The sequence below is a fragment of the Varanus komodoensis genome, unplaced genomic scaffold (genome assembly GCF_004798865.1).
Source record: "Varanus komodoensis strain SLA01 unplaced genomic scaffold, ASM479886v1 scaffold3, whole genome shotgun sequence".
Lineage (NCBI taxonomy): Eukaryota > Metazoa > Chordata > Lepidosauria > Squamata > Varanidae > Varanus > Varanus komodoensis.
The window spans coordinates 10849960-10866870 of record NW_025335761.1 but is presented as its reverse complement, the minus strand read 5'-3'; the positions used below and the strand labels follow the sequence as shown (position 1 = coordinate 10866870).

The following is a 16911-nucleotide window of genomic DNA, read 5'->3' as shown; positions in this document are numbered from 1 at the left end:
AGAGAGAGAGAGAGAGAGAGAGAGAGAGAGCGCGCGCGCGTGCGCGCGCGCAAGCGAGCTAGAAGGCTGTCCTGCTAAGCTGGCAAAAAGGAGCTGCTGCTGCTGCACATCTCTGAAATATCAAATGGAGCAGAGTTTTGCACAAAGTAAACAAGAAAACATTAACCAACTGGAGCGAAGGCCTAACTGAAATAACATGGCTGCCTTGTTCTAGATGGAGAGTCTTTTCTTTTGTCATTAGAACTTTAGGATAAGATGTGGCTGAGGGTAGGGAATACTGACAAAATACTGTGGCTGTGCAACCTGTGCCCAAGGTCTGTAAGTCATCACCAACTGGGAACTGGGCTGGGCTGGAGACGCCAAATAAGGTGGCAGGGAAATAGATGGGGTTCCACAGAAGCTAGGAGGCACGGTGTTGAACACAGGCAGTTTTGAGGATCTTCCCTCCCACCTAGGAAAGCAGCTAAATAAACCGCTAGCCTAAAAGGACTCTCTGTTTCAGACATGACAAGAAGAGAGGACAGGTAGACAGGCTCTCACTTGGCCACTCGGCAAGCTGGCACACCCAAAGAGCTCCCTGCGCAGCAGGTTGCCATCGTATTCAAGGAAGGTCAAGTAGAGGTTCCGAAAAAACTCCACATGCTTGTTCTTCACTCTCAACTTCTTTGGAGAATTCCAGTGAATCACCTGGGAATTTAAAACAAAAGACTCAGGTATGTCCCGGATGCCCTCTCCCCAGTGCCCTCAGCGTGACCCCAGCTGCTTTGTCTAGACTGGAGAGCTCTCTCAAGGTTCAATGAGAGAGAGGCCCACTCACATCTGGAAGAGAAATCCAGAGAAGCCTCTTCTAGGGAGATACACACCTTAAGATCAGACACCTCTGTGTAGCACTGCTCCGAACGAGTGTGATCTGAGAGCTGCACGTTCCAGAAGCAGGGTAGCCGGTAGACCATTGTTGGGCTCTGCTTGATCACTGCATTAAAGATGTCCTAGAAGAGAGATGACATTTTGCGCCCTGGGCACTTTTGGAAGAGAACACCCTGGGGTGGCATCCCCTCAAGTGGAAACTGACTGACTGCTATCATATGGAACATCCAGTCTCTGCACAGCATGAAATCAAGAAAAGGTAGGAGAGCCAGGAGTGCAAAGCTCAGAACACTCACCTGATCTGCCAGCGAGGTGGACAGCATGCTCATGAGCTCTCGCTCTGCTGTCAGCCGCCACATCTGCTCCCAGCCAATTCGGCGCAGGCGCTCCAGCAGCAGGAGGATCACACCTAGGATGGGAGGAGGAGAGGAGACCCAGAGTACCTCCAGAGGGGGCACTGTTGAGCTTGGCACTGAACAATGCACTCCAAACAAGAATCTTTGGGGGAGTGGGAGGCAGATGGATCCCCAACCCTATGGCGCTCTGCACTGTCCCCTGTGAGGCCTCTCAGCTTGGAATGCAGCATACGTGTGCACAGTGTCTTCAGGGACCAGCCAAGACTCGAACTCCCATTCTGCACAAAGACGGTGAGAATATCCAGAGGAAGAGGGCTGCACTGGCACTTGTATAAAAAGAACTGTCAGGCTTTGTGGTTCAGAAATGTTGCTCTTCATCCTCTGCATGGCTCACCTTGCCTATTCCAGTACAAACACCAACACTGTGAGCACCTATCAAACCATCACAATTAAAACTGTCCAGTGCTCGGACAGATTCATGGCCTATCTGTCTCTCACACATGCATGTGTGCATTGCTAAGCAGAAGGCTTACTGGTATGAGAAACCAGTGGCAGGAAGGAGTCCAGACCTCTGCTGCCTCACATGAAGAACCACAACATCTTATGTGATTACGTATCTGTAAGCTGCTCCATGAGCCCCTGAAGCTGAAACCAGAATAAAAGTAATTTAAATGAAAATGCACTTGGATCAATCTCCATGGAGGCCCTGCGGGAATAAGCAGTTCTATGGAGAAGCACCTGGTGCGGCCAGGAAGTGCTCCAGACCCATCAAGGACATCAGCAGCTGCAAGTGAGGCAAGACTTGCTCTGGGGTCCCTGTCCCAAAGAGCCGTGCCCCTCAGCCTTGCACCACCAGGGCTGGCTGACCCCATTCACAAAGTATCAGTTATCAGCCACATGCTAACAGCAGTTACCTAGGACTTAAGATTTCTCCACATATAAACCCAAGTACTCAAGTTAGTGCACCATGGGGGCAGAGTTCAGCTCAATCCCAATTCCAAGCTGCCATACCCAGAAAGTTCACACTTGCATTTTTGCAGCCCATGTGGATGCGTTGGTGCTTACCTGTATTGAAGCCACGTCCCAGAGCTGGCCACGGTTTATGGTTTTTCCAGAGATTTCCCAGGTACCAGTCACTTTGGTTTTCCACTAGCCCAATCACCTGTTTGTCTGGATTAGGGGACAGGATAAATAAAACCAAACTAGCAAGCTTTGCCTATCTCCAAGACAGGCTCCCAAGCTCAGTACTCTGGAACCCTGAATGCCGAATCCTAGAAGCTGACACATTCATCAGGAAGTCCACATCAAACTGCTTTTCATTGCATATCAATTTGCAAAGGGGCAGAGTAATTAGAAAGCTGATTGATTAGAAAATAATCTCTTACAGCTTCAGTAGACAACAAGCAGATTAAAGCACCATCCAAGAGATGGGTGCTAGAATGCTTTCCCCCCTATTCTCAAAGGCTGAAATGCCTTGCTTAAGGCTTAAACACTGGCAGTAAGTGCTTTACGCTGCAATACACTGGTATTTTTTGGTACTGGAGCCTTTTGTAGTTGGCCCTGCCCACCACTGGGATCTGCCCCTCCCTTGGGAACTTACCCAAAATAGTTCTGGCCCTCAGGCTGAGCAAGCTTCCATCTAAATCATCATGTGCACCCCCTCCCAAACATTCTAAATATGTGCCACTTACCTGAAAATTTCCCAAAGATGGCCCACAATTCAGCAATGTCAGTGGCAAAGGTGATGTCTGTGTCCAGGACAATGACCTTGGAAAGGTTGGAAGGCAGAGCCTTGGTGAGTGTGAGCTTCATCAGCCCATAGATTCCAGAGTAGTGCTTGTTAGGGATCCAGGAAACTGCTGGCTGTAACAGCAACACAAGAAGGAGCAGGAGAGTGACATGCCAATGTCGCGAGCATGCATCTTAGCAGAGCGCAAGACGAAAGCCTAAAACTGCCTCTGTCTGCCAGGCCCGAGTGATGAGGGTGCACTGAAAACAGACAGGACATCAAAGCAGCCTGTTATTTCTCCACTGATCTCTGATCTGAGTTCTAATGCTATTTATTTACAGTATTTAAAATTACATTTAGTCCATCCTGAAGGGTGGAAGCCACTCAAGGTGGTATTTTGTTTTCATCAGAGTCATCTAATGCAGCCAGAAAGAACACTGTTGACAGACCTGCCCTCTCAATTGCACCAGAATAAAACAGTTCCAAGGCTGAAAGCTCCAATGTCTGCCTGGTTCCACTCACAGCTGAGTTGTTTAAAATTTTGTTTATTAGGATATTTTTATCTCATCCATTATGATTCGTCTCTGGACAGCTAAAACACCTAATAAATACATCCATTAACAACAAAAGAACACACAAGTGAGGATATCAATAAAACCATAATTAAAATATTTAAACTTAGCATGTAATGTTGGCGCCAGGCGGACCTCTCTAGGGAGCGCATTCCATGGCCAGGGTGCCACCGCAGAGAAAGCCCTCCTCTGGGTATTCTGTCTCCTGAGCTCCTTCAAGGAGGATTCCCGGAGCAGGGCCTCTGCTGCAGATCTTAAGGAGCAGGAGGGCATATAGGGCAAAAGACGTTCCTTCAGGTATCCTGGTCCCAAGCTGTTCAGGGCTTTATAGGTTGATACCAGCACCTTAAATTGGGCCCGGATTTCAATGGGAAGCCAGTGAAGCTGATAGAGGACCAGTGTTATATTTTAAAAACAGGAGTGTGTTTTTATCAGGCCAGAGGTTCCCCTCTTGCAAATTTCAAGGTAAAAACCCTCTTTCAAATCCATTTCCTTGTGGAAAAGCTTGTATGTAATGTGTATCCAAGAGCTGGCAATGGGTCAGAAACAACAGTGCCCAGCGATCACGAGCGTCAGAGGGTACCCTCTCCCCCCGGAAAGGTGTTGTTCCAGGCCCCTACCACCAACCTGCCTGCCTCTTCTTTCACTTTGCTAAAAGGATTCACATTCTTAGAAGACTGAACTGTTGAATATCCCCTCATGTGAATTAGTGGTTTTAGAGCCAGTGTGGTGTAGTGGTTAAGAGCATGGGACTGGGACTCAGACGACCTGGGTTCTAGTCCCTGCTCAGCCATGGAGCCAACTGGGTGACACTGGGCCAGTCACAGACTCTCAGCCCAACCTACCTCACAGGGTTGTTGTTGTGGGGATAAGATGGAGGAGAAGAATGATGTAAGCTGCCTTGAGCCCTTTGCAGGAAAAAGGCAGGATATAAATCCAAAACTAAATAAATAAATAAATAAATCCATTATAGCTACATAGAATCATTTCAAGTGCATATTCAGCAGCAGCTATATGCAGCCTCAGTGAGAATCCATGGCCTCTTGGACCTCAGATTTAGCTATGCTAGCCCTTCTCATGGCAGTCAGAGCAAATCCTCTGCCTTCAATGGCAGACCCCTGTAGCATTTCTGACCCCTGCAATAAGCAAACAGAGCAATGCTCCTCAACCTATTCATAGACTTTGCATTGATTGCCCGTAGGGAGCTCAGTTCCAAGAGAAATGCCTCCACCACAGCCAGTAGGTGCTTCCGTACCCTCCCTGCCGTGGGACAGCAACAGCAGAGGCAGCGGGGGTAGTGGCTCCTATCTCACAGTGAACATGCCTAACCTATGGAGCTGCTCACTTCACAGAAACATCAATTCTGGAAGGACATTCAAAAGTCAGCAGGGATTGGTAGGTGGACAGAAACAAGATTAGCTTTGGTTCCCTTGCCTTCAAATCATCTGCATTGTAGAAGCTGACATGAACCGAAGGCACCATCCAGGACTGGAACACGGTCTGCAGGATTTGGCGGGCCACCAAGTCAGTGATGAGGTGGAAATGGAGAGGGTTCTTCCTATCAGGGAAGAAAACAAGTAAAGCTTACAATAGGAAAATGCAAGATTTCTAAGAAATAGGCCCAGTTCAGCCTTCCCAAACTCAGTGCTCTCCAGCTGCACTGGGACTGAAATTCCCACAATTCCCAATGGTCATGCTGGCTGGGAATAATGGGAATTGCAGTCTAACACATCTGAAGGCCATCAGGGTAGAGAAGGCTTGATTGGGTTGTCCTCTGAATCTTTTCCCAGGCATTCTGCCACCCCTGCGCTACAATTCATGCCTTCATCTTCCATGCAGCACAGGGATGACATCCAGATGCCTCTCCTCCCTGCAGTGAGACTCCTCACAGGGAAAGGTGGAGGGCAGGGGACCAAATGTGCCCTCCCTGCCCCAGGCTGAACCTGCTTTATGGCTCCCCTCCCACATCCAGAACAGAAGCCTGGAAAGCCAAGGGGTGGAAAAGCATCATTCTTGAACCTTTCAAAACAGCTTGGAAAAGTCAGAAACTTCACTACCTGCTCAAAGAAAAGGGTGGAAAGGTACCTATGGAAAAGGATGGATTTCACCAGGGTAACGACATCCCGACTTGCATTGTAACCAGCACACACAATCGCGACATGGAGGAGCTGTCCGGAGACACAAGAAATGATCAGGTCTGGCCATCAAACACAATGCACTGCAAGAGGTCATCTCCCTTTTTTCCTCCACTAGAACTGGGAATTCAGACATTGCTTCCCTTGCCATTTTACATGCAGAATCACCTGCCCTGCCCTAGGGAAGGGCCTGCCACTCAGCAGTAGAGTGCATGGTCTGAATGCAGAAAATCCCAGGTTCAAGCCCCAACTTTTCCAGGTAAGACTAGATAGTACCCATCAGAGTTGACAATACTGGACTAGATGGACAAATGGCCCAACCTGGAGTATCCAAGCTTCTTATGTACCAATATTCTTTTCATCTTCATTCCATCAGTAATGAGGCAGACAGGCCAAGGTTCTTTTTCCAAAAGCAAAGTGAACACAAAACAGTTGCTTGCCCCAAATGCATAATCACACAAACCTCTTCTTGGTGGGGTGAGGAAAAATATTGCAGGATCCTTCCATCAAACCATCCATTGCAAAAAAAAAAGTCACAGTACCTTAACAGAAATTAATTAGCTTCCTCCACTATTCTTAGGGCTCACCACACTTCTCTTGCTGTGATTTCCAATCCTTTCCTTCCTTGGACAGTAACTTGTGCCCACAATGTCCAACAATTAATCTTATCTCAGCCTTACCTCACACTTCTGAACCATCCTCTGCCTGGGGCAGCCACTGTGGTTGTTCCTTCCATCTTGGTCCTCTATGAACTCTGTTCCCTGCTGCCTGCTGTTTGTGCCATCCACCATCTCATCCTGTGCCCGGGATTGGCTGAGCTGTAGCCGCAGCAGCTGGTTTTCCTCTTCCATTTTTTGTACCTGGGATGCTAAGGCCTCACGGTCAAGGTACCTGCTTGACCGTTCCCCAAAGCAAGGAGGCAGCATAAGGGAACATCCATCTATAGAGAGAATACCCCGAAGCAATGGTGAAGACAGTACCATCTACAGGGAGTGAGCCATTAATTCACACTTCAGTAGAACTACAAGAATAAGCAGAGAGAAGGAATTCCCAAATTTCCACAACAGCTGGATTAAATGTTTAGTGTAATGTGCTTTTAGTTTATATACAGTATCAAAGTTGTAAAATGCAACACCTCATCTTACATACAGCTTTACTATTTACCTATCCAGGTTTCATTCCATCTATTATTTTTTGCTAGAATCAAAAGGCCTTTTCACAGATACTAAAAAGCAAGAGTGCACAATATTGGGTCTCCAAGCAGTGGAGATAGAGTGGGTGGGTAGTTCTGCCCTTAGCTTTGCCAATACCAAATGGCATCTGCTTGGGAAGCTTTTGGGGCACATACTCTGGGCCATATCCCACCATAGCATATTGTATTCAGTAGCATGCAAGTCTCACTGTCCAGGTCTGCCACTGACACCGGAAAGGGAGAAGGGCAGCTCTATTGCACACTCTCCAGTGAGGATCCCAATAACCATCAAGCCGACAGCCAGTGGAAAAGAAAACACACAGGAGGAACAGCCCCAGCAACCCAGACCTGAATATCCAAGAAGGCTTGATCAGAGGGCACTGGCCCTCTGATGAGGCCATCATTTGTGAGTGAAAGTCATTTGTTGGTTTATTCTAGCACAGGGGTGGCCAGACTTGCTCAACAGAAGAGCCACGCAGGGTAAATGCCAGGTGTTTGAGAGTTGCAGGTGGGCACTCACAGGCACTGCCTGTGGGTGGCAAGTGGGTGCCTGTGGACAGCAGCGAGTGGGCACCCTCACGTGGCAAGCCATGAGCTGCAAGATAAACTCGAAGAGTCACATGTGGCTCCCAAGCCTTGGTTTGGCCACCCCTGTTCTAGCATAATAAGTTGAAGTGATGGTAAGCTGTAACAGTGGTCAATCCCTCCATCATTAATTTGGGGTTGTTTCGTTTAGTATCCCCACAACTGGAAACCTGGCCAGCTGCTGTTTCTGTAGCATACTTGTGCTGCACTATAAGGAATCCAAAGAAATGAACTACACTAAAGGCCAACCTCAACTCCACACAGTATGGCCACATATCCTGCAAGGCAAGACAAGGCATTCTCCATTGGCCTTGTCATCTAAATTGGGGGAAGGATTTGTGACCCTCCAGATGTTTTGACCTACAACTCCAATCCCTCACCATTTGCTATGCTGGCAAAAGTTGATGGGAGCTGTAAGCCAAAACATCTAGAGCTGCTTTCCTCAACCTAGCACCTACCAGTTGTGCTGTGCTACAATTTCCATCATTCCCAGGCAGCACAAGCAACGACTATTCTGGTTGCGATACAGGAATTGCGGAGTGTTCAGGCTGGGGAAGGCTGCTCTGGAGGGCCACATGTAGATAAACCCTGATCTATTTGGATGTCAAGACAGCTTTCCCAGTCTTCTTTTACATGAGGAAATGGAAGCCCACCTATGCCCAAGGTCTCAAAGTGAATCAGCAACATAGTTGTAGCTGTAGTCTGGAGTCCCAACTCCTAATTGCTGTGAACTACCAAGAGAACTTGGACGATTGGTCAGCATTAACATGTAATACATTAATAATCCATGTGTAGCACCTGCTTTCCTAAGCCCGTGCACCCAATTTCCCTGAATCATCCCCTGCTGTCTTCACTCATACTCCAGATTACCCATAAAGAGGTAGAGCCAAGAGATGAGGAAGACCAGGGTCACCGTGGCCAGCAGCAGCTTCAGCTTCCCACGCCAAGGGCACAGCATGGTGGTGGCGAAGGTCATGTGGGCAGGCCGAGCCTCACCGGAGCCAGCATTCTACACCCTGAAAGAGAACATCAAAGGCCTTTGAGAGCAGTACCAGCAGCCCTGATTCCAAAGCCTCTCCCTTAGCCACAGAATGGTTGCAGAAGATTTGACTAGACTAGGTTTGCCAGAACTGGAAATGTCAAAGCAGCCTTTGCTGCCAGGACATCTGCCCATAGCATACCTGGTCCACATTTTCTCCAGTGAGGAGAGACCACATCCCCAGCATTCTGTACAGGTAACAGCACCAGCACTGCCTCCTGACTTGGGTTTATAAACACCATGTGGCTTGGGTATATCTCTTCTCTTGTGAAACTCCCTCAGGTTGCAGGAGCCTCACTTGGCTTTGGAGTTGGTGGTGTGCCTTGAGGTCGGGCAGTTTCCAGGCCTGCTTATGGTATTCAGGGGTAGCAATGACAACTGGATGATTTCATTTGTGGAATCCTGGCCGTCACCTCTGGCCCCACCTTAAAGAGCAGTTACAAGCACCTCCCTCCTCTCAGCTCACCTGGCATGGTTATGGAGTATTTCCTACTAAAACTTCCACTATATAAGAAAAATCCTGACAAAATCACCGTTGGGTTTCCAATTCTGCTCAAAGAGCATGTCAGCCTCCTAAAAACATCCTAGTTATTCAAGCTTGACCCAGCCTAGGAGACTACACTGCAAAGGCCATGTGGCAGATGATGCTCCATTTTATTAACAGATTGCTCTAAAAAACAAGAAGACTGTTCTCCATTGTGGCAGAGAAAATTGGCAACATCATATTGACCACAATGCCACCTTCATAAACAGTACTTCACTCTTTCCCAAGATATCCAGACAGCAATAAGATAAATCCCCCGGAACTCACAGCCCTTGTCACCTAAAGGAACATTCATTCATTCATTCAGCAAAGGCAAGTCAGAGGCCCTTTCTGCCAGAGAAGGACTTGTAACCCATGTATGAGCAAATGCGGGAGTCACTGTACACAGCGTTGCGCTTGGAGATACAAGAAACAGATGACCAAGTCCTTGCTCGGCCATGAAGTTCAGTGCACACTCAGGAAAAACATTTGCTCTCAAACACAAGTCGCAAGATTTTCACAAGCACAGATGCTAAAATCCAAAATCTGAAAAGGGCTGTATAAGTGATTAATGGAATAACCAAGTTTAAAATGGGCACTTTGACCAGTGCCACCTTGCACAACCTCAAGTCCCTGCTGATACAAGCCCGATTTCTTATCTTTTTTCTTTAAAAAAAATTGTCATCATCAATACGGCCATGGCTTGGACCTGTTTTCGGTGTTAGGGCTAACCTTCTTGCGTGTCTACATGCACACATACCACTTCTCTGGATTTCCCAACTGGGCTTTTTACAAATAGAAAGATACAAATTGCTGCATGAAGCAAAGGCTGAAAACAGAGAAATAACTGTCCTTTTGCAAAAGACCTGCTCCATGCCATCAGGCTGGGATGTATATTTAACATTTAGCAAACATAGCAACAGAATCCTTAGAAGAGGATCAGAGGCAAGGAGGAAAGGAGACATGACTGGGGGGGAAGGGGGATGGAGAGACAGGGATCCACTGGTTCTATAAGCCCCTTGGCCTATGCCCCCATGCCCAGCTGAAGCAACAGACTGGATGGGCTGGATGCGCCCATGGGAGAAATGGGCATCCAAAATGCCTCCACAACTTCTCCCGGCCTGTCTGGCCAGACTTAACAGAGATGCACAGCTCCAAGATCAAAGCGCTCTGTTACAGAGTGTCTGCTTTGCCTGTTCTAAACCTACTATACTCTATATAGCTCCTGGGATGCAGCCTATCCAGGTTTGAACAAAAACCAGTTTTACATCTTTCAGCATTCCCCAGCCAGCTGCGGGATTTATAGGACTATTTTCTGTCTAAACATGCATTGGATTGCACCATTAGTGACTTGAATGTTGTCTTAGTGTTTTAGCATGTTTTTATTGCTAAATGTATTGCTACCTATGTTTTTAGGTAATTGTTATTTTGATTAGTTTTACATTGCCTTCATGGCCTTTGTGGAAAGGCAGCATAAATACATAAACAAACATCTCATAGTAAATACATATGTTTTAGTAAATGCATAAACAAACACCTCATGGCCATCATTTTAAGTCTCAGGTGCTGGTTTCAGGGCTTAAGCAATACAAACAGGCAAAATGGACACTTCTGCTTATCCTTGTCATCTGCTCATCCGTATGGCTGATAGGGCACACAAAGTATGTGGCTTTGCACACTGTGTTTGCGAATATCTCAGGCTGTCATGGAAATTTTCCATGGACCTAGTTCTGTCCTCTAGCACCAGAACAAGAGCCTAGAATAGCCACATGGACTATGTGTCAGAGGGAAGAGGCTACTCTGGACTGAGATACAAATGAAAGGAAACTCAAAATCATATAGGGCTATTTTCCTCTGCTTAACCCAATAGTTGTGGGGAAAGAAGTGATGCCAGTGGTGCTGGTACTTTAATCCACAAGCAATTATGTCCTAAGCTACTTCACGCCAAATATGTCTCATGTATGACTGAACCTTGCAGTCACCACGGGCTCAATCCGACTTCTTTTGTCAGACAAGCACTGATGTGTGATTAAGCACTGAGCCAAAGGATGGAGCCATACTCAGTGATGCAGTATGCATAAGATTCTGGGTTCAGTCCCAGGCATTTCCAGGAAAAGCTTCTGCCTGAAACCCTGGATCACTGCTACCGATCAGTGCAAACAGTCCTGGCTTAGATGGGCCAATGCTCTGATTTGCTATAAAGCAGCTCCTGATGACAACTGAACGACAGCTAGCCATGACCACATTTACCATGCTACTATCTGTGTGGAGGAACAGGAGCAGGACTGGCACCATGTGAAACACTTCCTGCCATAGTAAAGGCACTAGCAATTCAGTTACAAGCATCCCAGAATCAGCAGGTTTCTTCAGTTATGCAAGGCAAGTTATGTATATACCTCAGCTATTACGTTAGGCAGCCTCCAGAATCCACACATAGAAGCAATATTTAGTCTTATTTCACTGTACTAACATATTTAAGTTTTGTGAAACAATACTAACTTGTTTTCCATAAGGAGAATATAAAACATGATGAAAAAAATGAGAAAAATAATAGGAAGAGATGGCTGCAAAGCAGGCAGGGTATTTTGGGGCACAATTCTCTGGCTATTAGTTAGAATCTATATAGCCACAAAGTGAACTGGAGTTCCAGCTCTGACTTCGGAAGTTCACTCTGAGGTTAGAACTAAGTCTCCAAACTCAGAGCAGCTAACGTGGAAAGAACCTGCTGGCAGCAATTCCAAGATGGAGTTCCGTGGGCAAGGATGGAAGGAGACTGGTGCTGTCACCAGATGTAGAATCCTGCCTCAGGTGCCTCTCCTCACACTCTGGGACAAAACACTTAGATGGCCAATATTGTTCGATTAAGTGCTTTTCTTGGCAAGCGAAGCTCAGAGGCAATCTTTGCCAGTGCACGCCTCCTCTCTCTTGCATTCAGAGGGCTGCGGGTAGCCTTGAGCTTCACATTTGATTTTAACCTTTGCCATGTGATTGTACGTTTCTTTTATATATGTTGATGAAAACTGATATCTTTTTCTTGCGTGTTTTAATGGTTTACAAAGAATCCATGACCATTTAAGACACCATGATTAGCTGAAAATTAAAAATAGAATAAATAAAAGACTTTATGAAAAATAAAGAAATCCCACCACTATCTGGTTAGGAACTAATAATATGTAACTACAACTTTGCTGCATAGTCTAGACTTCTGAAAAAATGCAGTGTATAATTGGATAAGTTAAAAAGGACCAAGCTACTTCCACATCTAACCAAATACTGTATCTCATGGCTCTCTAAATAAATATCACTCTCATCAATTAAACCCTGCTTGCATTGACTAACTACAGCATTAAATGATCTATCCATTAAGCCAACAGTTCAGGTCCATACCATTTGTTCATCCTGTGAGGGTTTTATTCAGGCATGGCATGGGGGTCTGGCAGCCCCAAAGGCTCCATGCAACCCTTGGCCAAATTTAATGTGGGGTGGGAGACAATTGGCTCTGGCTCTGGCTCTGCCTGCTACCAGCAGACAAACTTTTCATGTGGGTCAACAGCACTTCATACAAAAATGGTTCTCCACCACTGATCAGATCATGTCAGGTGTACCAGGCTGCTGCTGCAGAAAAGGAAGTGAGAACTATTCCACTGGCACTTCTGAAAGAAACTGAGTTTCTTAACTGTGACTGAGCAACAAATATCCTACCACATCACCTAAAACTGTTCCTGTTGCAACTGATCATTATAAGAAATGCTACTTCAAGAACTGCTATCCAAGTTTCGTTTTTTCCTCCCCCTTCCCAGTTCTTTTATGTGCTGTCTTTTAAATAGTAAGCTCAAAAGTAGGGACTGTCCTTGTGATGTTGATCTAAAAGCCTCTCTAGAAGCCTTTCCAGGCAAGGAGTTGGTTAAGGTACTTTTAAAAACATAAATGACAGCTGTGACTCAGGACAAGGTAGTTGTCCCAGGATTTGGAATTTCATTTAAGAATGGTAGAGTGGGACACAGATAATTGAAATGACTGCATTATCGAATGAAGACTATAATGGAAAACATCCTGACAGATGGTTCCCTGTGTTAATTTATGGAACACGGATGCCACTAGTAAAACCATCACAGGATGACCAGATGCTGTAGGCCTCAGCTGCAGGTTTTACATGGGAGAATGTTTAAGGCAAGGCTGAGCAACTTGTGGCCCTCCAAATATTGTGGCCAACAACTCCCATTACTCCCATTGGCTAGAGCTAAGGAGACTTGTGGTCCTCCAGATGTTTTGGCCTGCGAGCTGCCCAACCACAGTCTAAAGCTTTATTCAGTGTATAGGAGCCAATTTTAATTAGTGGGATTTGGTACAATCATTTTAGACTATTTTGGTTCTGATGTGTTACTGTAACAGCAAATGAAAATATCAGAGATCATTTTCCATCATGAGAAACAAGTTCTTGTTTAGGACAAATTACCTTAGACATCCTTCACTGTTTCATTAAGTACTCTAAGATTGAGATTTTTGTAATATGCAGGTTTATTTGAATTTAAATTGATTTATCAGCCATCCAACTACCATATGACCAATCAACTAAACATTCTTTAAATCAGTCAGCAGCCCAACTGTGGGCACAACCTCTGGGCTTAAATAAGTAACTTCTGCAGAATAAAGAGAATCCAATCAACAATAACAACAACAAAAAGAATTTGGATGTGTATGGGTGGTGGGTAGGTGGGAATAGATGTGCCTAGAAGAAAAGGCAAAATTCATTAGCTAACCTAGGAAGCAATTTTTCCAACACCCACAAGTAGCTGCATCTGAATTCCTTCTTCAATGATTATGCTGGAGGGAGGCAAGAGTTTCTCATGTGATTTTCCAACCTAGCATCCCACTGTTCACAGAACTAATCCTTAAGCCTTCCAGTCTCCTGTCTGCTACATTCCTCAGAGACTCATGAGGCAATTACCAACCAGGCAGAGGTTCCATTCAGGCTGACGGGTAACTGGCAAAACCAACCAGAAAACACATTCATTTCTGCTGCCCCCTCCTCTTCCTCATTTTCCTGCTCAGCAGAATGAGGCAGGATCAACATCCATATACCGCAGTCTAGTTCGTATAGGCACCATTTAAACAGGCTACCCCCAAAGGTGTTGTAGCAGGACATTTGAACCCAGACACTGGGGGTTATGCAAGGGTAAAACAACTGGTTTGCTGTATTTAAATGGCCATTACATTATGTGATGGCTGGAACTGTACGTTCAAAATGGTGCCAGAGTGCACTGTATTTAACCCATGATGAACCTAGTGTGTTGTGTGAGTCAGGTCAGTACTCTAGCCAAAGAAAACCCAATGAAGACTATATCTGGTAGTTTCATGTGTTAGTTTTACTTGTATGTGTATAAAATATAGAAGACCAAAGAGACTTAGCCTGTTACAAAAGGGAACTTTGTAACAGTACTTTGAGTACATAGGCAGGGACACCAGGCCTCTGCAAAAGAACTCAGTGAACAGTGTTGTCAGTGTTTTAAGAGAAGTTGCTACTTCACAATGAAAAGCTGTTCTATCCTAAAGCTTTTATGGAGTCAACTCCAAACAATTACAGATACATTACCGAATATAATCTTCCTTGAGAACAAAACTCAGCTCTTGTTTATTGGAAGGAACATGAAAATGCATTTCCAAGCAATGTGCAGAGACCACTACTGAGGATGTGCGACTGAGAAAGAAAAGTCTCTCCCATACGCAGTAATTCTCTCATTCACTCCAATATGTTATATTATGGTTAACTCTCTTCAAGGTCACTTGGTTCACTTGAATAGAACTGAAAGTCCTTTTTCAGAGTCTGCTGTCAAGGTTATGCTTTCCTAACACCTCAGTCTCCATCACAGTGGAGATATAACCTACGCTACCATGGCATACACCCCTCTTTGGCAGGAACTGCTCAATAAAAAGGATTGTATCAGAGATGGCAGGGAAACCTGGGTTTCCCAGGCAATTTGTCAGGGGTTCCTCAGTGAGAAGATCAGAAGTATGGATAAATCTCTTTCAAAGTCAGGACTGTCCAGTGCAACCAACCTTCTCCTGCAGCATGTAAACAATAGTGAATTGTGAGCCTGAGCACAAGCAGTTTGTAAACCACTATCATAAACTGTGGTTTATTTATTTATTTTAAACCAATTCCTGTCCTGCCTTGCATTCGTTTTGTCCCTTTGTGCAACTTAGTTGATGAGGTCTTTGGGAACAGGAATTCCAACCAGCTGTTTTTTGCAAGAGTATTACCCATCTCAAACTACAGGATAAACTACATATTTTAATTAATTTAAAATGGGAAAGAGCAGATCATTCTAAAACTGAACATGCTTATGTGGAAAATAGGAGTTCCTCTTTGAAGAGACTCTGCCTTCAAAATAAGATTGAGTCTGTAAGTTTACCAGTGATATTTGTGTAAACATATTCACATACCATTAAAAATAACTGTGCTAAAGCAAGAGGATTTACAGTGGTACCTCAGCTCACGAACGCCTCAGTTCACAACCAAATCGGGTCATGAACAGAAATTTCATTAAAACATTGACTTAGGTCGCGAACTCCGCATTGGGTAGTAGCCACGATTGGGGCCATCTCCCCACCCCCTTGAATGGGGAGATGGCCATGATTGTGCTGGGGGTGGGGGAGATGGCTGAGATTGCACCCATCTTTCCTGCAGGAGCACACCCGTGATTGCGCCTGTCTTTCCTGCACGAGCACAACTGCAATCTCGGCCATCTCCCCCCCCCCAGCGCACCCACGTTTGCGCCCGTCTCCACCCCTCCCCCCCCCAGAGCACACCAGGATGACATGCACAAGGAGATGGCCGCATTCGTGCTTGGGGTGGAGAGGAAGATGCCCACAATCTTTGTTGTTCTTTGTCACTTTGCTTCACTTTTTTCTGATTAAAAAGATAGTTACAGAACGGATTAACCTTATTTACATTGAACCTTATGGGGAAATTTAACTTGGCTCACAACAAATTTGGGTCACGACCAGAGTCCTGGAACGGATTAAGTTCGTGAGCCAAGGTACCACTGTCTACTAAAACTGAAAGATGCAGCCTAATTAGATTAGGGTAATCCCATTTAGATTCTGATTGTAAACTCAAAAGATCAGGGTGGACCTTTTGTGCCTTATTAATTTCCACAGCATGTTATCTTCCAAGGCAAATGGGAGTGCTTCCCATATCTGCATCTCATGCAGCAAATATTAATTCCACATTAAATGGGGGCAGGCACAAACTATCAGTGGTGTAATATCCAAAAGACCAGATCCCCAGGATGATGATGGCCATGCTGGTGAAATCCTTCTGTTCTAGTTCCACAGCTCTGGTCTTGGAGAAAGGCAATGCCAATTGCTCTTTGTGTTGGGTACCCCATGGCTTTGATCGTTGCTCCCCAGCTTACATCCACAGAAAGAGCAGCAGAAAGAATTGGGATCTTGCCTTCTCTACCTCAGGAGTATTCAGTATACTGGGATTCCTGGCAAAACAGCCATCTTGCTAAGCTTGCAATATATTCAGTAGGCCACCAGTGTGCACATCAGATGAACATTAATGGGTCATGCATCCATTCACCATGCTGAACAGTGCACATAGCTTAAAATTCCCTTTATTTACAGCAAAAACATCTTAGGAGGGCACAGAACATTTATTTTTGCACTATCACTGTGTGCGGTTGTCTACATGCCTATGCAAGAAAGTCAAATGTAAACGCTTTGGAAACTTCACTGCAAAATCATGTGGGTCACATTTATCTGTCAGTGTAACCCTTGGCAAGTGGTGAAGTCCTGGTTCCATTCCTTAGTCCTTCAAGAGGTTATTCAGCAGGCTCCAACTTTAGCCATTGACTACAGAGGCCATTCAGAGCCCCTGATTCTACTGACGTGCAGAACTTTCTTGG

At 45.5% G+C, this 16911-nt stretch overlaps 1 protein-coding gene across 1 annotated transcript in view; it reads right to left on the bottom strand.

Annotated features, from left to right (window-relative positions):
- LARGE2 (LARGE xylosyl- and glucuronyltransferase 2) overlaps positions 1–16911 on the bottom strand; it is a 59628-nt gene that overhangs the window by 12123 nt on the left and 30594 nt on the right. Inside the window, exons 2-10 of the mRNA XM_044436582.1 lie at positions 8307–8452; positions 6340–6599; positions 5610–5692; positions 4959–5082; positions 2915–3086; positions 2289–2393; positions 1164–1276; positions 864–989; positions 541–687 (exon numbers count right to left, since the gene is read on the bottom strand). Coding sequence (XP_044292517.1) covers positions 541–687; positions 864–989; positions 1164–1276; positions 2289–2393; positions 2915–3086; positions 4959–5082; positions 5610–5692; positions 6340–6599; positions 8307–8412 — 1236 coding nt within the window. The 5' untranslated portion in view covers positions 8413–8452. The remainder of the gene's footprint in view (positions 1–540; positions 688–863; positions 990–1163; positions 1277–2288; positions 2394–2914; positions 3087–4958; positions 5083–5609; positions 5693–6339; positions 6600–8306; positions 8453–16911) is intronic.